The following is a 26167-nucleotide window of genomic DNA, read 5'->3' as shown; positions in this document are numbered from 1 at the left end:
ATTGGATCATTCAGAGATCCTCACTGAACTTCTGGAGAGAGTTTGCTACACTGAAAGTAAAGGGGCTGAATAATTTTGCACGCCCAATTTTTCAGTTTTTGATATGTTAAAAAAGTTTTAAATATCCAATAAATGTCGTTCCACTTCATGATTGTGTCCCACTTGTTGTTGATTCTTCACAAAAAAATACAGTTTTATATATTTATGTTTGAAGCCTGAAATGTGGCAAAAGGTTGCAAAGTTCAAGGGGGCCGAATACTTTCGCAAGGCACTGTACTTGTCCCTATAAATGACTGCTACCCTACCACCACGGCCAGACGGCCTTGGTTTCTGTAGATAAGAAAAGGCTGGAGTGATACTCTCATTTGGAGAACTAAAATCATTGGGTTACAATGACGGATGGTTTAAGCCAGGTTTCAGTTTCATGTGAAAATATGAATACAGTGTTTTCCACTTGCGCCGGCTGTCGGCTACACAGCTATTTAGACTCATTTTTAGCTGGATACTTTTTCCACTTAAATTAACTAGGCTACTTTTCAATTCGCTAGTCAGAAAAGTCTGCCGAGCCCTCCACCTTTAGAATAATCTACATGCATCTTTTAGCGACCTATTGATAGGACAGGCACCTGACCGTCACAAAGTGAGCGATAACAAGGAACACTGCTGGTTTGACAGTCTGCCATATTGGTCTGCCTCTTGGTACCTGGGGCGTGTGCTGTGGTCATGGTCAAATTTCTTTACACGGAGGGAGAGAGCATACATTTGCAAGTCCTATATAATGTGGTAACTAGGATTCAAAATCCACTTTGCTGGCACATATATTTTATTTTGCGTGCAGGGTCCTACATTAACGATGGCCCGTTGGCCGAGAAGGGTGCAATTGCGGCCTGCAATTTGGGGCGTTCCTGCATGTGGGCATTCCTGCATCTGCAGAAACCCCCCGAGCGAAAATAAGCGCATGTCATCTTTATTTTAGGGAAAGTGATTTACAAAAGTAAACCTTCAATAGTGAACCTACTAGCAATATGCTGGCTACTGTTGATGGCCTGCAGAAAGAAGGCTACAAAAAGACCTAACATTTGTCTTGGCTAGCCTACTTTAGCCATGGAGATATCTCTTGGAACATTTGTCTTAAAGGAGCAGCGTCCCATTTTTAAATGTTCTCAAAATGACATGCTTTAGAAACAAAAATGAATGCAATTAATACAATGCAATTCTAAAGAATATAGTAATGATTTGCATTGCTAAATTATATTACACAGCTTTTTAATACATATCATTATAACCAAATGTAGCCTATTAATTGCTGAATATAGAGAGACGGTAGGCAACCCTGTTCCGGGAGTGCAGCAGGTACTGCAGGATTTTGTCCCAACTAGGAACCACATTGAGCTACTTAGTTAATGCGTCAGTTCAGTGATTTCCTAAATTCAACACACCTAAACTAAACTAAATGCATGCTCTTCAACCGATCGCTGCCTGCACCTGCCCGCCTGTCTAACATCACTACTCTGGACGGCTCTGACTTAGAATACGTGGACAACAACAAATACCTAGGTGTCTGGTTAGACTGTAAACTCTCCTTCCAGACCCACATCAAACATCTCCAATCCAAAATTAAATCTAGAATTGGCTTCCTATTTCGCAACAAAGCATCCTTCACTCATGCTGCCAAACATACCCTTGTAAAACTGACCATCCTACCAATCCTCGACTTCGGTGATGTCATTTACAAAATAGCCTCCAATACCCTACTCAACAAATTGGATGCAGTCTATCACAGTGCCATCCGTTTTGTCACCAAAGCCCCATATACTACCCACCATTGCGACCTGCACGCTCTTGTTGGCTGGACCTCGCTTCATACTCGTCGCCAAACCCACTGGCTCCATGTCATCTACAAGACCCTGCTAGGTAAAGTCCCCCCTTATCTCAGCTCGCTGGTCACCATAGCATCACCCACCTGTAGCACGCACTCCAGCAGGTATATCTCTCTGGTCACCCCCAAAACCAATTCTTTCTTTGGCCGCCTCTCCTTCCAGTTCTCTGCTGCCAATGACTGGAACGAACTACAAAAATCTCTGAAACTGGAAACACTTATCTCCCTCACTAGCTTTAAGCACCAGGTCTCAGAGCAGCTCACAAATTACTGCACCTGTACATAGCCCACCTATAATTTAGCCCAAACAACTACCTCTTTCCCTACTGTATTTATTTATTTATTTTGCTCCTTTGCACCCCATTATTTTTATTTCTACTTTGCACATTCTTCCACTGCAAATCTACCATTCCAGTGTTTTACTTGCTATATTGTATTTACTTTGCCACCAGAGGCCACCAAAATAGTGCCTGTTCTGCAACAAAGAAAATGCCCGGGGGAGCCAGGCTGGCTACTTTTTCTATTTGGCTGGCTACTCCATGTGCTTGTGGAAAACACTGTCAATGTCAGTGGAAATAATAAAATCATTGCATATGAACTACTTATTATTTAGATATCTTACATTCAATAAACCAATCTTGACATGGGTAGCTGCCAGATTGACAGAGGTATTCAGGGGAGTTAAAGGAACATAAATTAAGTGATTTACATTAACCACACTACGGGACATAATATGCGTTCCATGTCCTCTGTTGCTAATTATGACAGGGAGGAATGGAGCACTACCAGACCGACAGTCAGTCTCTATTGGTTTTGATCAGGTCCTCAGTAAATAACAAATGCTATATACTCTCTAGGAGTATTCTGTTAACCACATGATCATGGTTATTAAAAATGTAGATTGTTTGACTAACCCTTCTTGCGTTCTCTCTCATTCACTCCCTCTCCCAGTGTTTGCCACCTGTACCTACTCCAGCCTCCTGTTCGTGTGTTTCCTGCACGATGTGAAGAACGTCCTTAAGATGTACCGTCTGAGCTCGGGGGAGGAGCTCAGGACGTTCCCCCTGGATGTGGGCTCTGTGGTGGGCTTCACCGGACGCAAGAGGGACTCTGAGATCTTCTACTACTTCACCTCCTTCCTCTCGCCAGGTAGGCTATCAAAGACCAGGGCTCAAAACTGCGACCCAAGCACTCACATTTGTGCAACACCTATTCTTAATCGGTCGCTAGGGTGCCAGTGGAGAAAATAAGTGTTGTTTTTGTTCATGTTAGTTTTTGGTTTACAATGTGCTTTTATTATCAATATGTATTCAAACACAATGGATATGCAGACCAGGAGGCCTATTTATAAAATAAAATCTTGGTTGAATCTTTGCGATGTGCAGTGCATTGTTTGAATATACATTTCTAAAGGCATCCCCAAAAACCTTCTCAGTTAAATGTTGACTAAAGAGTAGGCCTACCTGGCAGACTGATATCATGATGATTTGTTTCAATGACAGCGCATTTGTTTTGGAAACTCTGCCATCACATGTAGCCTACACTGTACAGTACAAAAACACTGCTAGCCAAACACAACGTGTTCCTGGACGCTCCCGCCCAAAAATCTTTTGATTGTTCCCAGACCTCAAATGTGCTTTAACCTGGGCTGTGTCTCAATGGGCTGCGTCTCAATCCACCACATCCGCCGATGTCGTCCTTTCTCATCTGTGGTGCAAGGTGGCAGAGCTAGAGCAGTGTTTATCAGACCATGAGACATCCTGAAAATCGGTCTTCTCGCAAAAACGGCAGTAGCGTCCAAAAGGTTTGGCCGACAAACTATTATGAACACTCTATTGAAAGCTGACTCACGAACACAATGGTTTTCCATTTTGGCCAGTTAAAAAATGAATGGAACTACAGTGCATTCGGACAGTATTCAGACTCCTTGACTTTTCCACATTTTGTTACGTTACAGCCTTATTCTAAAATGTATTAAATAGGTTTTTTTTCCCGTCAATCTACACACAATACCCCATAATGCAAAGCAAAAACAGGTTTTTAGAATAGTTTTAATAAAAATAGAAAATAAATAATTGACATCACATTTACACAAGTATTCTGATCCTTTACTCAGTACTTTGTTGAAGGACCTTTGGCAGCGACTACAGCCTCAAGTCTTCTTGGGTATGACGCAACAAGCTTGGCACACCTGTATTTGGGGAGTTTCTCCCATTCTTCTATGCAGATCCTATCAAGCTCTGTCAGGTTGGATGGGGAGTGTTGCTGCACAGCTATTTACAGATCTCCAGAGATATTTGAATGGGTTCAAGTCCATGCTCTGGCTGATCTTTCTTATATCTCTCAGATATAGGACAGACACTTTAGAACAAACTTCCTTCAGCTTTTTGGGGGGGGATGTCTGTTGTTCCATGTAGTGAATATGTTATGCAATACGTTTGTATGGGCTAATACCAGTAATGCCAAATTCAATATTTCCATTCCATATCTTTTGTATCTATTCTTTTGATACCTTAAGATTTCTTAAAATTCAAAATCAAATATCTACATGATGCTTGGTATGACCATCTTAAAACCATTCCAAATGTAAGCTTAGACCCCCCGAATAAAAACTCTGAAATCTAGAAAAACGAAACCAGGAAAACTAAATTTACCAAAAGATAAAACTGCTTTCATAGTGTACTACAACTGTAGAGTGACTTCAAAATCCCTAAAAATAACACCCTTTTTAATAAAAAAATAAAAAATGATTTGTCATTTTTAGCCTGGTTCGGAATGAATCCAGGCACGTTATGGGATGCAGGTCAGGACATTATCGCTGCGCAGCGGCACAAAATTGGTTCGACCAAATCATGTGCTGGTGCCGTCAACTGAAAAAGTTGGTGCCACCAGTGAATCAGACACATACAGACAAAAAAAAAAACACACACACACACTGTGGTGGGCTTCAGCAGATGCAATAAGGACTCTGAGATCTTCTACTACAGAATGACGCAGCAATCTAAGGCACTGCATCTCAGTGCTAGAGGCGCCATTACAGACCCTGGTTCGATACCAGGCTGTATCACAACCGGCTGTGATTGGGAGTCCCATAGGGCGGCGCACAATTGGCCCAGCGTTGTTAGGGTTTGGCCGAGGTAGGTCGTCATTGTAAATAATAATTTGTTCTTAACTGACTTGCCTAACTAAATAAAGGTTCAATAAAATAAATAAATGAAATGCTGCTTCACCTCCTTCCTAGGCTATCATATTTCCCTCAATTCTGAGTTAGAGACCGATACACATGCATACACACGCACAGATGTTCTACTGCTTCACCTCCTTCCTAGGCTATCATATTTCCCTCAATTCTGAGTTAGAGACCGATACACATGCATACACACGCACAGATGTTCTACTGCTTCACCTCCTTCCTCGCACCACGTAGGCTATCATATTTCCCTAAATTCTGAGTTAGAGAGCGATACACATGCATACACACGCACTGCTTCACCTCCTTCCTCTTGCCAGATAAACCCCCCCCCACACACACACACACACACTTTCTACTATTTCACCCCCTTCCTCTCTCTTGTCTCTTGTAATGTACAAATGTAATTCAGATGTGATTTTTCTACAAATAAACTGAATCTGAAAAATATAAAATGACCTGTCCCTCCTCTCTGTTCCGTCCAGCCGTTATCTATCACTGTGACCTGACCAAGGAGCCCCTGCATCCCCACGTGTTCCGGGAAGTCACCGTCAAGGGCTTTGACCCCTCTGACTACCAGACCACTCAGGTGAGATACCTACCATATTACATGTACATGATGACCCTTCAAAGGATGGTATCCTTTTACATACAGTGCCAATGAAAAAGAAAGTGGATTTAATTGACCAACATTTCGGCTAAAGATGAAACGTTGGTCAAATATATCCACCCGAATGAGAGATGAGTGTGCAGCCTTTTCCTATGTATAGTGTATCTTCTGTTAGTCAGCACCTCACCTAAAGGGTGTGTTCTTTATTTTATTTACTTTGTGCTTTTCTTTACTAACACAAATCACCAGAATTGACTGATTGGATGTGTGTGGTTTGTCACTTCAACAAACCTCTGTGTATACACGGAGTGTACAAAACATTAGGAACACCTCATATTGCATTGCACCTCATTTTGCCCTTAAAACAGCCTAAATCCGTCGGGGCATGGACTACAAGGTGTTAACTGGATGTCCTTTGGGTGGTTGACCATTCTTGATACGCACGGAAAACTCTTGAGTGTGAAAAATCCAGCAGTGTTGCAGTTCTTGACACTCAAACCGGTGCGCCTGGCACCTACTACCATACTCCATTCAAAGGCACTTAAATATTTTGTCTTGCTCATTCACCCTCTGAATGGCACACATATACAATCCATGTCTCAATTGTTTCATAGCTTAAAATCTTTCTTTAACCTTTCTCCAACCCTTCTACACTGATTGAAGTGGATTCATGGGATCATAGCGTTCTCCTGGATTTACCGGGTCAATCTGTCATGGAAAGAGGATGTTTTCTGCACTCAGTGTGTATCTGTCTCCAGGTATTCTACCCCAGTAAGGATGGCACAGAGATCCCCATGTTTATTGTCCATAAGAAGGGCCTGAAGCTGGACGGCTCTCACCCAGCCTTCCTCTACGGCTACGGAGGGTTCAACATCTCCATCACTCCCAGCTACAGGTACAACCACAAGTCACACTGCTAGCTACAGGTACAACCACAAGTCACACTGCTAGCTACAGGTGAAACCACAAGTCATACTGTTAGCCACAGGTAAAACCACAAGTCACACTGATATCTACAGGTACAACCACAAGTCACATTGATATCTACAGGTACAACCACAAGTAATACCTGTGTTTCCCATATGCGCCGTTCGTCGGCTATATAGACGATAACAGACTCATTGCTCTGCTGGCTACTTTTTCCACTTCATTAAGATGGTCATACCAAAATATGTAAAAAATGATTTGATACAATTTTGAATTTGGACTTTATTACTATAGCCCATAGAAATGCGTTGAATAATACATTCATAAATGTAAAAATGGACAGTCTCTAAAAAAAATAAACTAGGTTTTAAAGTGTCTGTCCTATATCTAGGAGTGATATGTGATCCATTGTAAATTGATGGGTCATGTGAAAGAAATGCTATAGCCACATCTAGCTAAGTAGATGGGTCTCTATTGTTTAGACCTGGTCACATGTTCATGAAATACAACAGATGTCCGTCATCACCCCCAGACACACCTGGCTAACTTGATGAGTCATGTGAAAGAAATGCTATAGCCACATCTAGCTAAGTAGATGGGTCTCTATTGTTTAGACCTGGTCACATGTTCATGAAATACAACAGATGTCCGTCATCACCCCCAGACACACTTGGCTAACTTGATGGGTCATGTAATCATCTGCAGAAGTGGAATCTTCTGTTTAGACATGTAAGTTAGCAAGCTAGCTAAACAATGAACCATAAACGTCAGTTGGGTTGGAGCGAGCGGTCACATCTGCACTCGGTCCGCAGGTAGTAGTATTCATTTCATTATACATTATACATTTCATTATAGTACAACGGTTTGATTTGTCTAATCTTAGCAATTTCTTCTTAGCTAGCTACATAGCCGTCTTTCTATCATAGATAATTGCGTAATTATCGTATTTCGTCGTCCTAACGCAGTCTACACTGCCCTGCAGCTAGCCAGCTAGCTAACGTCCAAGGTTAGCTAGTCCACCGTCTACCGATTAGCAACGGTTTGATTTGTCTAATCTTAGCAATTTCTTCTTAGCTAGCTACATAGCCGTCTTTGTATCATAGATAATTGCGTAATTATCGTATTTCGTCGTCCTAACGCAGTCTACACTGCCCTGCAGCTAGCCAGCTAGCTAACGTCCACCGTTAGCTAGTCCACCGTCCACCGATTAGCAGCACAACTATTTCACTCAACTGAACGACTTGATTAGTGTAGTGTTAGCTAGCTACATAGTTGTCTTTGCTGTCTTCGTATCCAAGATAATTGTGTAGTTAGAGTGTGTAGTTTTAGAGTGATTATCTTAATTTACCGAGGTTAGCTAGCCAGCTATTTGTCGTCCTTAACGTAGGAGACACTCCTAGCTAGCCAACAGCTAGCCAACGTCTACCGAACAGAACTTCCGCACTCAACAATCCGGTCGCATTTCGCTTCGCTCCACAGGTAGTATCACATTTTTCATTTCATTTCATTACAGTACAACGGCTTGATTTGTTTGATCGTAGCTAGCTACATAGCCGTCTGTGTATCAAAGATAATTGTGTAGTCTTGAGCGATTTCCTAGGTTAGCTAGCCAGCTATTGTCGTTCTTTTAACGCAACGTAACGTAATCAACACTGCTAGCTAGCCAGCTAGCCCCCGAATAGCAGCATTGTAGAAACTTTACACTCAACGGAACGACTTGATTAGTGTAGTGTCAACAACGCAGCCACTGCCAGCTAGCCTACCTCAGCAGTACTGTATCATTTTAATCATTTTAGTAAATTAGATTCTTGCTACGTAAGCTTAACTTTCTGAACATTCGAGACGTGTAGTCCACTTGTCATTCCAATCTCCTTTGCATTAGCGTAGCCTCTTCTCTAGCCTGTCAACTATGTGTCTGTCTATCCCTGTTCTCTCCTCTCTGCACAGACCATACAAACGCTCCACACCGCGTGGCCGCGTACCTAATCTGGTGGTCCCAGCGCGCACGACCCACGTGGAGTTCCAGGTCTCCGGTAGCCTCTGGAACTGCCGATCTGCGGCCAACAAGGCAGAGTTCATCTCAGCCTATGCCTCCCTCCAGTTCCTCGACTTCTTGGCACTGACGGAAACATGGATCACCACAGACAACACCGCTACTCCTACTGCTCTCTCTTCGTCCGCCCACGTGTTCTCGCACACCCCGAGAGCTTCTGGTCAGCGGGGTGGTGGCACCGGGATCCTCATCTCTCCCAAGTGGTCATTCTCTCTTTCTCCCCTTACCCATCTGTCTATCACCTCCTTTGAATTCCATGCTGTCACAGTTACCAGCCCTTTCAAGCTTAACATCCTTATCATTTATCGCCCTCCAGGTTCCCTCGGAGAGTTCATCAATGAGCTTGATGCCTTGATAAGCTCCTTTCCTGAGGACGGCTCACCTCTCACAGTTCTGGGCGACTTTAACCTCCCCACGTCTACCTTTGACTCATTCCTCTCTGCCTCCTTCTTTCCACTCCTCTCCTCTTTTGACCTCACCCTCTCACCTTCCCCCCTACTCACAAGGCAGGCAATACGCTCGACCTCATCTTTACTAGATGCTGTTCTTCCACTAACCTCATTGCAACTCCCCTCCAAGTCTCCGACCACTACCTTGTATCCTTTTCCCTCTCGCTCTCATCCAACACTTCCCACACTGCCCCTACTCGGATGGTATCGCGCCGTCCCAACCTTCGCTCTCTCTCCCCCGCTACTCTCTCCTCTTCCATCCTATCATCTCTTCCCTCTGCTCAAACCTTCTCCAACCTATCTCCTGATTCTGCCTCCTCAACCCTCCTCTCCTCCCTTTCTGCATCCTTTGACTCTCTATGTCCCCTATCCTCCAGGCCGGCTCGGTCCTCCCCTCCCGCTCCGTGGCTCGACGACTCATTGCGAGCTCACAGAACAGGGCTCCGGGCAGCCGAGCGGAAATGGAGGAAAACTCGCCTCCCTGCGGACCTGGCATCCTTTCACTCCCTCCTCTCTACATTTTCCTCCTCTGTCTCTGCTGCTAAAGCCACTTTCTACCACTCTAAATTCCAAGCATCTGCCTCTAACCCTAGGAAGCTCTTTGCCACCTTCTCCTCCCTCCTGAATCCTCCTCCCCCTCCCCCCTCCTCCCTCTCTGCAGATGACTTCGTCAACCATTTTGAAAAGAAGGTCGACGACATCCGATCCTCGTTTGCTAAGTCAAACGACACCGCTGGTTCTGCTCACACTGCCCTACCCTGTGCTCTGACCTCTTTCTCCCCTCTCTCTCCAGATGACATCTCGCGTCTTGTGACGGCCGGCCGCCCAACAACCTGCCTGCTTGACCCTATCCCCTCCTCTCTTCTCCAGACCATTTCCGGTGACCTTCTCCCTTACCTCACCTCGCTCATCAACTCATCCCTGACCGCTGGCTACGTCCCTCCCGTCTTCAAGAGAGCGAGAGTTGCACCCCTTCTGAAAAAACCTACACTCGATCCCTCCGATGTCAACAACTACAGACCAGTATCCCTTCTTTCTTTTCTCTCCAAAACTCTTGAACGTGCCGTCCTTGGCCAGCTCTCCCGCTATCTCTCTCAGAATGACCTTCTTGATCCAAATCAGTCAGGTTTCAAGACTAGTCATTCAACTGAGACTGCTCTTCTCTGTATCACGGAGGCACTCCGCACTGCTAAAGCTAACTCTCTCTCCTCTGCTCTCATCCTTCTAGACCTATCGGCTGCCTTCGATACTGTGAACCATCAGATCCTCCTCTCCACCCTCTCCGAGTTGGGCATCTCCGGCGCGGCCCATGCTTGGATTGCGTCCTACCTGACAGGTCGCTCCTACCAGGTGGCGTGGCGAGAATCTGTCTCCTCACCATGCGCTCTCACCACTGGTGTCCCCCAGGGCTCTGTTCTAGGCCCTCTCCTATTCTCGCTATACACCAAGTCACTTGGCTCTGTCATAACCTCACATGGTCTCTCCTATCATTGCTATGCAGACGACACACAATTAATCTTCTCCTTTCCCCCCTCTGATGACCAGGTGGCGAATCGCATCTCTGCATGTCTGGCAGACATATCAGTGTGGATGACGGATCACCACCTCAAGCTGAACCTCTGCAAGACGGAGCTGCTCTTCCTCCCGGGGAAGGACTGCCCGTTCCATGATCTCGCCATCACGGTTGACAACTCCATCGTGTCCTCCTCCCAGAGCGCTAAGAACCTTGGCGTGATCCTGGACAACACCCTGTCGTTCTCAACTAACATCAAGGCGGTGGCCCGTTCCTGTAGGTTCATGCTCTACAACATCCGCAGAGTACGACCCTGCCTCACACAGGAAGCGGCGCAGGTCCTAATCCAGGCACTTGTCATCTCCCGTCTGGATTACTGCAACTCGCTGTTGGCTGGGCTCCCTGCCTGTGCCATTAAACCCCTACAACTCATCCAGAACGCCGCAGCCCGTCTGGTGTTCAACCTTCCCAAGTTCTCTCACGTCACCCCGCTCCTCCGCTCTCTCCACTGGCTTCCAGTTGAAGCTCGCATCCGCTACAAGACCATGGTGCTTGCCTACGGAGCTGTGAGGGGAACGGCACCTCAGTACCTCCAGGCTCTGATCAGGCCCTACACCCAAACAAGGGCACTGCGTTCATCCACCTCTGGCCTGCTCGCCTCCCTACCACTGAGGAAGTACAGTTCCCGCTCAGCCCAGTCAAAACTGTTCGCTGCTCTGGCCCCCAATGGTGGAACAAACTCCCTCACGACGCCAGGACAGCGGAGTCAATCACCACCTTCCGGAGACACCTGAAACCCCACCTCTTTCAGGAATACCTAGGATAGGATAAAGTAATCCTTCTCACCCCCCTTAAAAGATTTAGATGCACTATTGTAAAGTGGCTGTTCCACTGGATGTCTTAAGGTGAACGCACCAATTTGTAAGTCGCTCTGGATAAGAGCGTCTGCTAAATGACTTAAATGTAAATGTAGTACAGATGTATTGTTGACATGTAAGGCTGTTTAAGGTAACATTATTTGCAAGCAATGTTTCCATTTACTGTCTTTTTGAGGAGTATCATATCTTGGCCCTTCTACACAATGCTTTCTATCTACCTTGACTTGTTTAGACAGAGTAAATTAAGTAACAGGATGTTAAATGTTGTTTTTTCCAGTGTATCACGGCTGATCTTTGTCCGACACATGGGAGGAGTCCTGGCGGTAGCCAACATCAGAGGAGGAGGGGAGTATGGAGAGACCTGGCACAAAGGTAACACAGACACAGGTTGCTAGTCACTTGAGAGAAGAGGACCCTCGGTTATAAATTCCAGACCTGCCAACATGCATTAATTTTGCCTACCAACTACACTCTGTCCATGTATGCAGGTACGCGATCCGAGATAAAAGTACGCAGAAATTAATAGGGCCTGATTTATTTTATTTTTTTCATTTGAAGAAAAAATAAATCCGCTGAGTAAATCCCGATTCTCTAGCTGCAACACACAGACATGTACGGAGTTTGTGTCAACGGACATGGAGATTAATACATCATTATTGGACGCAGCTACCCCGTCTGCCCTGCCTCCTGTTTGATGTGATGCTGAGTTTGCCGACTGTCAGCTGTGCGTAAACACATGGACAAATCCCTTTTCGACTCCGTGTGTTGTGGAAAGGTTGTTGTTTAATTGTTTCAAACGTTAGCGAACATAAGATGGACATTCAGTGGGCTCTAAAGTGTCAGCAGTTCACTTGCATTTGCTAGTGAAAGAAATGAAATACAAATATGAAAAGTAACTGGTCGCATTTGTGTGAGTGTGATATACATTTAATTCTGAGTCTCATTAGTTGTATTTTCCACGTAACATTACAACGATCACGCAACCTGATAGACTGTAACTGTAGTTGTGAACCACGTCACAAAAAGCATTACAAAAGTATAATAAAAAATACGTTGGGAGTTTAGAAGACTGTGTGATGGAGAATGAATGAGTGTCCGGTATTAGCTATAGAAGCAATACTTCTAAAATGCCTTTGCAGTAGATTTGAGATTTGATCAATTTCAAAAATTCTGAAATGATGTATGCACTGCAAAGAAATACAATAGGCACCTTTACATAGGCTGAAACACCGGACTCTTCCAGCGTTCAGATTCCCTTTGCGGTAGTCTACTGAACAGCGTTCAGATTCCCTTTGCGGTAGTCTACTGAACAGCGTTCAGGTTCCCTTTGCGGTAGTCTACTGAACAGCGTTCAGGTTCCCTTTGCGGTAGTCTACTGAACAGCGTTCAGATTCCCTTTGCGGTAGCCTACTGAACAGCGTTCAGATTCCCTTTGCGGTAGCCTACTGAACAGCGTTCAGATTCCCTTTGCGGTAGCCTACTGAACAGCGTTCAGATTCCCTTTGCGGTAGTCTACTGAACAGCGTTCAGATTCCCTTTGCGGTAGTCTACTGAACAGCGTTCAGATTCCCTTTGCGGTAGTCTACTGAACAGCGTTCAGATTCCCTTTGCGGTAGTCTACTGAACAGCGTTCAGATTCCCTTTGCGGTAGTCTACTGAACAGCGTTCAGATTCCCTTTGCGGTAGTCTACTGAACAGCGTTCAGATTCCCTTTGCGGTAGTCTACTGAACAGCGTTCAGATTCCCTTTGCGGTAGTCTACTGAACAGCGTTCAGATTCCCTTTGCGGTAGTCTACTGAACAGCGTTCAGATTCCCATTTACATTACATTTACATTTAAGTCATTTAGCAGACGCTCTTATCCAGAGCGACTTACAAATTGGTGCGTTCACCTTAAGACATCCAGTGGAACAGCCACTTTACAATAGTGCATCTAAATCTTTTAAGGGGGGAGGGGGTGAGAAGGATTACTTTATCCTATCCTAGGTATTCCTGAAAGAGGTGGGGTTTCAGGTGTCTCCGGAAGGTGGTGATTGACTCCGCTGTCCTGGCGTCGTGAGGGAGTTTGTTCCACCATTGGGGGGCCAGAGCAGCGAACAGTTTTGACTGGGCTGCGCGGGAACTGTACTTCCTCAGTGGTAGGGAGGCGAGCAGGCCAGAGGTGGATGAACGCAGTGCCCTTGTTTGGGTGTAGGGCCTGATCAGAGCCTGGAGGTACTGAGGTGCCGTTCCCCTCACAGCTCCGTAGGCAAGCACCATGGTCTTGTAGCGGATGCGAGCTTCAACTGGAAGCCAGTGGAGAGAGCGGAGGAGCGGGGTGACGTGAGAGAACTTGGGAAGGTTGAACACCAGACGGGCTGCGGCGTTCTGGATGAGTTGTAGGGGTTTAATGGCACAGGCAGGAGCCCAGCCAACAGCGAGTTGCAGTAATCCAGACGGGAGATGACAAGTGCCTGGATTAGGACCTGCGCTGCTTCCTGTGTGAGGCAGGGTCGTACTCTGCGGATGTTGTAGAGCATGAACCTACAAGAACGGGCCACCGCCTTGATGTTAGTTGAGAACGACAGGGTGTTGTCCAGGATCACGCCAAGGTTCTTAGCGCTCTGGGAGGAGGACACAATGGAGTTGTCAACCGTGATGGCGAGATCATGGAACGGGCAGTCCTTCCCCGGGAGGAAGAGCAGCTCCGTCTTGCCGAGGTTCAGCTTGAGGTGGTGATCCATCATCCACACTGATATGTCTGCCAGACATGCAGAGATGCGATTCGCCACCTGGTCATCAGAAGTGGGAAAGGAGAAGATTAATTGTGTGTCGTCTGCATAGCAATGATAGGAGAGACCATGTGAAGTTATGACAGAGCCAAGTGACTTGGTGTATAGCGAGAATAGGAGAGGGCCTAGAACAGAGCCCTGGGGGACGCCAGTGGTGAGAGCGCGTGGTGAGGAGACAGATTCTCGCCACGCCACCTGGTAGGAGCGACCTGTCAGGTAGGACGCAATCCAAGCGTGGGCCGCGCCGGAGATGCCCAACTCGGAGAGGGTGGAGAGGAGGATCTGATGGTTCACAGTATCGAAGGCAGCCGATAGGTCTAGAAGGATGAGAGCAGAGGAGAGAGAGTTAGCTTTAGCAGTGCGGAGGGCCTCCGTGATACAGAGAAGAGCAGTCTCAGTTGAATGACTAGTCTTGAAACCTGACTGATTTGGATCAAGAAGGTCATTCTGAGAGAGATAGCGGGAGAGCTGGCCAAGGACGGCACGTTCAAGAGTTTTGGAGAGAAAAGAAAGAAGGGATACTGGTCTGTAGTTGTTGACATTGGAGGGATCGAGTGTAGGTTTTTCAGAAGGGGTGCAACTCTCGCTCTCTTGAAGACAGAAGGGACGTAGCCAGCGGTCAGGGATGAGTTGATGAGCGAGGTGAGGTAAGGAGAAGGTCTCCGGAAATGGTCTGGAGAAGAGAGGAGGGAATAGGGTCAAGCGGGCAGGTTGTTGGGCGGCCGGCCGTCACAAGACGCGAGATTTCATCTGGAGAGAGAGGGGAGAAAGAGGTCAGAGCACAGGGTAGGGCAGTGTGAGCAGAACCAGCGGTGTCGTTTGACTTAGCAAACGAGGATCGGATGTCGTCGACCTTCTTTTCAAAATGGTTGACGAAGTAATCTGCAGAGAGGGAGGAGGGGGGGGGAGGGAGGAGAAGGTGGCAAAGAGCTTCCTAGGGTTAGAGGCAGATGCTTGGACTTTAGAGTGGTAGAAAGTGGCTTTAGCAGCAGAGACAGAAGAGGAAAATGTAGAGAGGAGGGAGTGAAAGGATGCCAGGTCCGCAGGGAGGCGAGTTTTCCTCCATTTCCGCTCGGCTGCCCGGAGCCCTGTTCCCTTTGCGGTAGTCTACTGAACAGCGTTCAGATTCCCTTTGCGGTAGTCTACTGAACAGCGTTCAGATTCCCTTTGCGGTAGTCTACTGAACAGCGTTCAGATTCCCTTTGCGGTAGTCTACTGAACAGCGTTCAGATTCCCTTTGCGGTAGTCTACTGAACAGCGTTCAGATTCCCTTTGCGGTAGTCTACTGAACAGCGTTCAGATTCCCTTTGCGGTAGTCTACTGAACAGCGTTCAGATTCCCTTTGCGGTAGTCTACTGAACAGCGTTCAGATTCCCTTTGCGGTAGCCTACTGAACAGCGTTCAGATTCCCTTTGCGCTAGCCTACTGAACAGTGTTCGGATTCCCTTTGCGGTATCCTACTGAACAGTGTTCAGATTCCCTTTGCGGTATCCTACTGAACAGCGTTTAGATTTCCTTTGCGCTAGCCTACTGAACAGCGTTCAGATTCCCTTTGCGCTAGCCTACTGAACAGCGTTCAGATTCCCTTTGAGCTAGCCTACTGAACAGCGTTCAGATTCCCTTGGCGCTAGCCTACTTAAGCTCTGTGTAGCCAGTTTGCTGTCTGTGTCGATGCAATCATTTGTTTTTGTTTTTATGTTTTCAAAATGATTTTGTTTTTAGTGTTGATTAGGAACCGTGTCTAAAAAGACAATACTTGTGAGCTGGCCCTAGTGATTGGCCCTGTTTGAGAGGTGACAAGCGTTCCTCTACTATAGAGACTTGGGGTCATGTGCTAAGAGAAACGTTATAGATAATGATCTCCATTCTACACTGTACATGTAATAGAATAAACATACAGGCAATCTGTGCTAATTCCACAAAACATATATTTATTTGAAATGTTCTGTAGTCTTTTATTGTTTTGTAAATACCTTTTCAGAGGACTGAACCAGGTGTGATCCAAAATGTTTGTCTAAGCACATGTGCTGATGAAAAACAAGTAAGCATAGGTCCCATGCAATAACAAAATGAGCAGCTAATTTAGCAAATCATTGTTATTGCAGCCAGTCAGTAAAGCGATGTCAGATGCGAGTGAGGGAACTGAGAGAAACAGACAGAGCAGCAGCAGTAACCCCGAACCCTACAAAGTAGAGTGCATGTGCCTCAAAGTTCCTTCCTCGATACCAGGAGAAGTGGTCATGCTTAATGCAATCCAAGCTATCATATCATGCATTTTGTACTTTGTGCAAGTATGATGTTGACATTAGTCATCAAGGAAGCTCAGGTAAGTGCTTACATATAAGGATGCTAAATTATTTGATCCAGTTGAAGTCGGAAGTTTACATACACTTAGGTTGGAGTCATTAAAACTCATTTTTCAACCACTCCACACATTTCTTGTTGACAAACTATACAGTCATGGCCAATAGTTTTGAGAATGACACAAATATTAATTTTCACAAAGTCTGCTGTCTCAGTTTGTATGATGGCAATTTGCATATACTCCAGAATGTTATGAAGAGTGATCAGATGAATTGTAATTAATTGCGAAGTCCCTCTTTGCCATGCAAAGAATCCCCCCCCAAAAAAAATTCCACTGCATTTCAGCCCTGCCACAAAAGGACCAGATGACATTATGTCAGTGATTCTCTCGTTAACACAGGTGTGATTGTTGATTAGGACAAGGCTGGAGATCACTCAGTCATGCTGATTGAGTTCAAATAACAGACTGGAAGCTTCAAAATGAGGGTGGTGCTTGGGATCATTGTTCTTTCTCTGTCAACCATGGTAAACACGTGCCGTCATCATTGCTTTGCACAGAAAGGGCTTCACAGGCAAGGATATTGGTGCCAGTAAGATTGCACCTAAATCAACCATTTATCAGATCATCAAGAACTTCAAGGAGAGCGGTTAGATTGTTGTGAAGGCGGCTTCAGGGCGCCCAAGAAAGTCCAGCAAGCGCCAGGACTGTCTCCTAAAGTTGATTCAGCTGCGGGATTGGGGCACCACCAGTACAGTACAAAAACATCAGGGACAGACTGATACCTCCGAGAGCCATTTCCCCCAATCATCCAGGAACAGTTTGGTGACGAACAATGCCTTTTCCAGCATGATGGAGCACCTTGCCATAAGGCAAAAGTGATAACTAAGTGGCTCTGGGAACAAAACATGGATATTTTGGGTCCATGGCCAGGAAACTCCCCACACTTTAATCCCATTGAGATCTTGTGGTCAATCCTCAAGAGGCGGGTGGACAAACAAAAAGCCACAAATTCTGACAAACTCCAAGCATTGATTATGCAAGTATGGGCTGCCTTCAGTCAGGATGTGGCCCAGAAGTTAATTGACAGCATGCCAGGGCGGATTGCAGAGGTCTTGAAAAATAAGGGTCAACACTGCAAATATTGACTATTTGCATCAACTTCATGTAATTGTCAATAAAAGCCTTTGACACTTGTAATTATACTTCAGTATTCCATAGTAACATCTGACCAAAATATCTAAAGACACTGAAGCAGCAAACATTGTGGAAATTAATATTTGTGTCATTCTCAAAACTTTTGGCCACGACTCTAGTTTTGGCAAGTCTGTTAGGACATCTACTTTGTGCATGACACAAGTAATTTTTCCAACAATTGTTTACAGACAGATTATTTCACTTATAATTCACTGTATCACAATTCCAGTGCGTCTGAAGTTAAAATACACTAAGATGACTGTGCCTTTAAACATCTTGGAAAATTCCAGAAAATTATGTCATGGGTTTAGAAGCTTCTGAAAGGCTAATTGACATAATTTGAGTCAATTGGAGGTGTACCTGTGGATGTATTTCAAGGCCTACCTTCAACCTCAGTGCATCATTTCTTGATATCACAGGGAGTCTTCAATATTCCCAGTTAAGAGGTTTTAGGTTGTAGTCATTATAGGAATTATAGGATTATTTCTCTCTATACCATTTGTATTTCGTATATCTTTGACTATTGGATGTTCTTGTAGACACTATAGTATTGCCAGCCTAATCTCGGGAGTTGATAGTTTTGAAGTCATAAACAGCGCTGTGCTTCAAGCATTGCAAAGAGCTGCTGGCAAAAGCAGGAAAGTGCTGGGCTTGAATGCTTACAAGCCTGCTGCTGCCTACCACCGCTCAGTTAGACTGCTCTATCAAATATCAAATCATAGACTTAATTATAATATAATAAACACACAGAAATACGAGCCTTAGGTCATTAATATGGTCAAATCTGGAAACTATCATCTCGAATATAATATAATAATATATATAATATAATAAGAATATAGTAATATAATTTCGGAAAAAAAACATTTATTAAATTTAAACATGAATTCTTCCAGTGAAATACGGAACCGTTCCGTATTTTATCGAATGGGTGGCAACCCTGAATCTAAAGATTGCTGTTACATTGCACAACCTTAAATGTTATGTCATAATTATGTAAAATTCTGGCAAATTAATTACGGTCTTTGTTAGGAAGAAATGGTCTTCACACAATTCGCAACAAGCCAGGCGGCCCAAACGGCTGCATATATCCTGACTCTGCTTGCACTGGAACGCAAGAGAAGTGACACAATTTCCCTACTTAATATTGCCTGCTAACATTAATTTATTTTAACTAAATATGCAGGTTTAAGAAAGGCATTGATGTTCATTGTTAGGCTTCATTGGTGCCACGAAAGTGCTTTTTTTGCGAATGTGCTTTTGTTAAATCACCTGTTTGGCGAAGTAGGCTGTGATTCGATGATAAATTAACAGGCACTGCATTGATTATATGCAACGCAGGACAAGCTAGTTAAACTAGCAATATCATCAACCATGTGTAGTCAACTAGTGATTATGTTAAGATTCATTGTTTTTTTATAAGATAAGTTTAATGCTAGCTAGCAACTTACCTTGGCTCCTTGCTGCACTCGCGTAACAGGTGGTCAGCCTGCCACGCAGTCTCCTTGCGAATTGCAGTGTAATCGGCCATAATCGGCATCCAAAAATGCAGATTACCGATTGTTATGAAAACTTTAAATTAACCCTAATTAATCAGCCATGCCGACCTCTAATCCAAACTGAGCAATGAATCACAGAGGCAATGAAGAGGTGTCCTTTCAGCCTGGCTACCGAATGCAGTACCGACATGAAGGATGTCAAAATGTATCCGATTGTAGTACGGCTCTTCGATGCAAGTATTGGCAAGGTAGTAGTGTTATTGCTTAAGCTATGTGAATCGAGAGAGTCACAAGAAGAGCTATATTTGACATAATTGACTCTGAAATGAATAGGAGCATTCTGTGATTCAATTGTGTGAGTTTTGCAGTGGATAATGTCATGCAAGATCTGGGAAAAGGAGTGGCAGCATTTCTAAAGACCAGAAATGAAAATGTGTACTTGGTTGGTTGTGCCTGCCATTTGATACACATAGCTGGAGAGAGGGCGTCGAGGCAGCTCGGTGTTAATACTGAAGATTTTCTTGTAAACCATCTTTTACTATCTTGACAAGAGTAGCAAGAGGAAGACTTCTCTGCGTGACCTACAGATCCTATGTGACACTGATGTCAGGAATATTTTGAAGCTGGTATCTACAAGATGTTTGTCCCTTGGCCAGTGTATCAACCGCCTTCTGCAGCAATGGGATCCTCTCACTGTTCTTTGCCGATGAGGTATCGGGAAACAAGACCACTGTGCCCCCAAGCTCCACCACAACAGCTACATCCTCCTCCTCGTCCTCACTTGAGCCCTCTGCTAGGCAACCCAAGAGTTTTTCCTCCTCCTCCTCCTCCACATTGCCAATACCACTGCTCAAGCCCCCAGCTGACTCTACGAAGCCCAAACCTGGTTCGGCAAGCCCCCACCTGTCTCCTCCGAGCCCTCACCTGGTGCCTCCACGGGCTCCTCCGAGCCCTCGCCTGGATCCTCCAAGCCCTCACCTGGCTCCTCTGGAAGCAAAGTCAACTTTAAAGATTCAACTGCAGAAACTACTGTTGTCCGTCTGCAAGCCAGACACTGTCACTACCATGATGGCAGAAACGAGTAGTGGTGTCAAGCCTACACTCTACCTGGAGAGACAAAACCAGCTTCCTGACAAGGAGCTGTCCATTGGCCAGGACACCCCCACCTACATAGGAAGCCAAGGCAAGCTGGATCTGCAGACCTTCTATCTTGATGTCAGAAACTTATTTTCTTCTGTAGCAGACTACATGTTGCTGATATTTCCATTTGGAGATGTGCTCCTCCAGCATGCAGTGGTCGCTGACATTGCCAGCAGGCAGATTGCCAAGTTCTCATCCCGTAACTTGTTCATGACTCTCTTTCCTTGCGTTGTTCCTGAGGGGAACCTCTGTTGATCTGGTGGAAGATGAGTTTAGACTCTATCAGGCAACAACCTTTTAAGCAGAGTCTGGTCAACATGCGCACGGATCAGGCCTGGAGAGAAATTGGCACAATGAAAAGGGGGAGCAGCTTGGTCTACTTCCACCTTCCGGCTGTGAGGCTGGGGATATTGGTCATATTCCACAGCAATGCAGACTGCGAATGAATATTCAGTCTCGTTTCCAAGAACAAAACACAGTACAGCACCTCCCTCAGTACAGACATGCTGAGTGCCCTCGTTACCAAGGTTTCAATGATTGCCAGAGGTACCGTTTTCCACAGAAAAGTCTACCCTGATGCCCTGCTGCGTAAGGCTCAATCTGCTAACTACCAGGCAAATCTGTCTAGGAAATGACTTCCTGAACATGTAAAGGTGTCCATAAGATTTGTTCTCACCCCCTGTTTCCTGTCATAGCTTTTTGGTTTTTATTATGGAGAACATGTTTATATGATACTGATGCTCTGCTTCAAACATTTGTTCTTATCATATCAGAGTTTTTTATAAAGTTATCGTGGATAAGACGTTTGTACATTTTGTGCCTAAATAACTTGTGTTAATAAACTAACGTGTGTTTAATCAAATAAAAAAACTCCAAGAATAAAGGCCCTTTGTGTGTTCTTTCTAATTACATCTTGTGAGTGACTTTTACCATATGTGTAAATGGAATGCTGTCAAGAAAGAAAGTATTCCAACCTTTTATAGACTTGATTTGGTACAATTCTATAATTGCGATCAGACTCACAAACAGCGGGGGGAAAGAAAACCCAAATTCGGCGAGTGCTAAATCTCTAATTTGCCGCGCGCGTCTGATACTCTAAAAAGTTGGACTGGGTTGGCAGGTTTGAAATTCTGATTCCTGAACTTTACACACACTCATTCGTTCTGTCTCTCTCTGTGTGTGTGTCTTTCTTTCCTTCTTTAGCGGGCATGCTGGCCAACAAGCAGAACTGCTTCACAGACTTCCAGTGTGCAGCAGAGTACCTCATCAAGGAGGGCTACTCATCCCCCTCCAAACTCACCATCAATGGAGGGTCCAACGGGGGCCTGCTCGTAGGTAGGGCCCGCAATGATAGCATCACTATTGTTTGTTGCTGATGCTTTTAGACAGTGAGCTCACGCCCAGTCTGAAAACGAACCCTGGCACTACTAACCTGTTGAGATCTTCCTCACCTGTGTGTGTATGTCTCTTGCTGCCTGCTAACCTTTTTGGTGCGTGTCAAACTTCTCACCTGTGTGTGTGTCTGTCAATCCCTTTCTGTCCCCCAGCGGCATGTGTGAACCAGAGGCCGGAGCTGTTTGGCTGTGCCGTGGCCCAGGTGGGCGTCATGGACATGCTCAAGTTCCACAAGTTCACTATTGGCCACGCCTGGACCACCGACTTCGGCTGCTGCGATGTCAAGGAACAGTTTGACTGGCTCATCAAGTGAGTGCTCCTCCTTGCTCAAAACCATTCATCTTGGGGCGACAGGGGAATTAGGTTTGCAAAATGCTATCATATCATGCAATTATACCATTCATAAATTGGTGTGTACCAAACATTAGGAACACCTTCGTAATATTGAGTTTCACCCTATGTTGCCCTCAGAACAGCCTCAGTTTGTCTAGACATGGACTCTACAGGGTTTCAAAATTGTTCTACAGGGATGCGGTCCCATGTTGGCTCCAATGGTTCCCACAGTTGTGTCACTTTGGCTGGATGTCCTTTGGGTGGTGGACCGTTCTTGATACAAACAGGAAACTGTTGAGCGTGGAAAAACCTGGTCAGTGTTGCGGTTATTGATACAAACCGGCTGCCATACCCCGTTCCAAGGCACTTTTTGTCTTGCCCATTCACCCTCTGAATGGCACACACACAATCCATGTCTCAATTGTCTAACGGCTTAAAAATCCTTCTTCATCAGATGACACTCATAGGACTTCATGTTACACAATACATGTATGTTTTGTTCGATAAAGTGCATATTTATATCCAAAAATCTAATTTTACATTGGCATGTTATGTTCAGTAGTTCCAAAACATGCAGTGATTTTGCAGAGAGCCACATCAATTCACAGAAATACTCATAATAAACATTGATAATAGATACAACTATTATACATGGAACTTAAGATAAACTTCTCCTTAATGCAACCGCTGTGTCAGATTTCAAAAAAACTTTACGGAAAAAGCACACCATGCAATAATCTGAGTACGGCGCTCAAAGCCCAAACCAGCCAAAGAACTATCTGCCATGTTGTGTAGTCAATTAGCATTAGAAATATTCACTTACCTTTGATGATCTTCTTCAGAATGCACTCCCAGGAATCTCAGCTCCACAATAAATGTTTGATTTGTTTGATAAAGTTCATAATTTATGTCCATATACCTCCTTTTGTTAGGGTGTTTGGTAAACAAATCCAAACGCGCGTGCAAGTCCAGCGGAAAGGTCGGACGAAAAGTCCAAAATGTTACATTACTGGTCGTAGAAACATATCAAACGAAGTACAGAATCAATCTTTAGGATGTTTTTAACATAAATCTTCAATAATGTCCCAACTGGAGAATTCCTTTGTCTGTAGGAAAGCAATGGAACGCAAGCTACCTCTCATGTGAATGCGTTTGACCAGCTCATGGCTCTCTGGCAGACCTCCGACTCATTCCCCTCTCCTTCCCCCCTCCTTCACAGTAGAAGCCTGAAACAATGTTTTAAAGACTGTTGACATCTAGTGGATCTTTAGTAGGAAGTGCAAGATGACCAATATCCCACTGTATCTTCAATACGGGCTGAGTTGAAAAACTACAAACCTCAGATTTCACACTTCCTGGTTGGATTTTTTTCTCGGGTTTTTGCCTGCCATATGAGTTCTGTTATACTCACAGACATCATTCAAACAGTTTTAGAAACTTCAGTGTTTTCTATCCAATCTTACTAATAATATGCATATATTAGCATCTGGAACTGAGTAGCAGGCAGTTTACTCTGGGCACGCTTTTCATCCAAAAGTGAAAATGCTGCCCCCTATCTCAATGAAGTTAACAAGTTTTAATAGCTATAAACTGGTTTGACCTGTTTTTACCAGTCTGTCAGGGAAAGAGCAGGTGTTCTTAATGTTTTGTATACTCAGTGTATAATCTCACAATAGGGGTTGTCATGTGTTAGTGTGAAAATGTTTGTGCAGTCTCAGTTACTTTGTCCTTGATAAAGTTTATCTGGGTGTATTTTAGCTCAAAAATAGAACCAAGCACACTGTTTTTTTATGGGTATGATTTTTCCTCATTAGTCAGGAACCCCTGTTTTTCTGACATAACCTTCTAATCATACATGATACATCATTGAAATGTACCTTTGGCCAAGCCAATCTAATTTTTGTTCAGATATGTTGTTCTGTTCACATCCCTATTTTTTGCCTGTTAAATGATGGTCACCCACATGTAAATGTGCATTGACTTTGACCAATGCCCCAATTCTCTTTTCTGTCCCCTGATGTCTCTCTCCGCTCCCGCCAGATACTCCCCGCTGCACAACATCCACGTTCCCGAGGGCGAAGGTGTCCAGTACCCCTCAGTCCTCCTCCTCACAGGTGACCACGATGACCGCGTTGTCCCCCTGCACTCCCTCAAGTATATCGCCACACTGCAGCACGTGGTGGGCCGCTGGGCGGGCCAGAGTAACCCGTTGTTCATCCACGTGGACACCAAGTCGGGCCACGGTGCCGGCAAGCCCACCAGCAAGGTCATCCAGGAGGTGGCCGACACATATGCATTCATCGCCCGCTGCCTCAACATCTCCTGGGTCAAATGAGGTGGTGGAAGACCTCCGACACATACGCCTTCATCGCCCACTGCCTCAACATCTCCTGGGTCAAATGAGGTCCATGGAGCGCTGTGGTTCTAGTTCCCCCTTCTCTCTTTCTTTGTGGAACTCTTCCTGAAAGTATCTTTCTTATTTCACTGGTTGTCTTGATCACTAAGTTTTTATTCAACTGTTCCCTCCTCTCATCCTCTTTCTTTGTATATCTCTGACTTGAGCTGTAATCAATGTCAATACACTTGAACCTGTGTTTCTGGTCTGTTTCTCTCCCGCTCTGTTTCACAAATATGTATTAACCACCCCTCACTTCATACATGCTAATTTTCTATGTCCTCTTTCTCTTCTCTTCTCTCCCCTCCCTTTCCCCCTCTCCACGCGTGTGCTTGTTTTGGGCATGCACACCAGGACAGCAGAAGTATACAGTTACCGCCCTGTCTCCATCCCTCATCCTTCTGTCCCCAGTACCTTACCCCGCAGGCGCCAGCCCCGGCACATAACCCCCCTCATAGCTCTTCCTCTTATTTGTCATCCTCCTCTGTATTATACTCCATGTGTATTTTGGTTCTGATCGGATAGCCCTTGTTTGTTCAATGTCGAGAGATAGGTGATACAGGGTAGGACTTAAAACACTTAGTTATCAGCCTAAAGGTCAAAGATTAAGGCTGTAAATGTCATCAGTAGGGGGTCATAAAATGAAACAGACCCTAATTGGTGCAACCCCCTACACAATACAGACAATTGTATGTATTTATAATTTGGAGTGCATTTGGAAGGCTGTTGCTCAGTAAAATCACTAGGTAAATTATTTTAGCATTTAGGATTTTAGCTCTTCACAGTGTTGGCGTGAATGGGTTTAGATTTAGGTTATTTTGTTGTTCTGTGGCCAGGAGAAGGGTAATGCAGAAAGAAAGTGTGTGTCCATGTGTGTCCACATATCCTCTCAGACTGATGTTAATTTCTACCTCTTGACATGTGCTGATTGTTTATCAATTAAAGGGATATAAACAACTAACTGCAATGCCACAACTTCAATAAAAAACATTTTGAACAGTGCTTTTTTTGTCCATTGTGTGACTCGTTACCTAATAAGTAGCCAATAAACTCTTAAAGGGCAGGTAAAAACGCATTCGTCCTGTTTTTTTTATATTTCCACACTGAGGTAGAAATAACAATCAGAAATTATGATAATACCCTTTTTGTGTAGGCTGTTTTTTTTAAATCACTGGGAATTTCAGCCTTTTCTGGTGGGATGTAATTTTGTCCCACTGTAACGCCTTTCGTCGGAAGGAGTGGACCAAAGCACAGTGTGAAAAGTGTTCATGATTTATTTTTATTATAAAAAAAACACTCGAACAAAGTAACAAAACAAAAGCTAACAGTTCTGTCAGGTAAGAGGCAAAACAGAAAATAACTACCCACAAAACAGGTGGGTAAAAGGCTACCTCAGTATGATTCCCAATCAGAGACAACGTTAACAGCTGCCTCTGATTGGGAACCATACTCGGCCAAAAACAAAGAAATAGAAAACTAGAATGCCCACCCGTGTCACACCCTGACTTAACCAAATAGAGAAATAAAACGGCTCTCTTAGGTCAGGGCGTGACACCCACCGCATAACGTCACCTGCGATCGGATTATAATAGACCAATTAATGTTTGTTTATTTGAATATTCCCCCCTAGTTTTGGT

The 26167-nt window shown here is 44.7% G+C and overlaps 1 protein-coding gene across 1 annotated transcript in view; it reads left to right on the top strand.

The window, feature by feature from the left end:
• LOC115139562 (prolyl endopeptidase-like) overlaps positions 1–25532 on the top strand; it is a 55023-nt gene extending 29491 nt beyond the window's left edge. Inside the window, exons 9-15 of the mRNA XM_029677093.2 lie at positions 2831–3028; positions 5555–5658; positions 6438–6574; positions 11777–11871; positions 21611–21742; positions 21955–22111; positions 24176–25532. Coding sequence (XP_029532953.1) covers positions 2831–3028; positions 5555–5658; positions 6438–6574; positions 11777–11871; positions 21611–21742; positions 21955–22111; positions 24176–24470 — 1118 coding nt within the window. The 3' untranslated portion in view covers positions 24471–25532. The remainder of the gene's footprint in view (positions 1–2830; positions 3029–5554; positions 5659–6437; positions 6575–11776; positions 11872–21610; positions 21743–21954; positions 22112–24175) is intronic.
• The last annotated feature ends 635 nt before the right edge of the window (positions 25533–26167 follow it).

Source organism: Oncorhynchus nerka, linkage group LG13, assembly GCF_034236695.1.
Source record: "Oncorhynchus nerka isolate Pitt River linkage group LG13, Oner_Uvic_2.0, whole genome shotgun sequence".
NCBI classification, from domain to species: domain Eukaryota; kingdom Metazoa; phylum Chordata; class Actinopteri; order Salmoniformes; family Salmonidae; genus Oncorhynchus; species Oncorhynchus nerka.
This window is presented reverse-complemented; position numbering and strand designations above follow the sequence as displayed.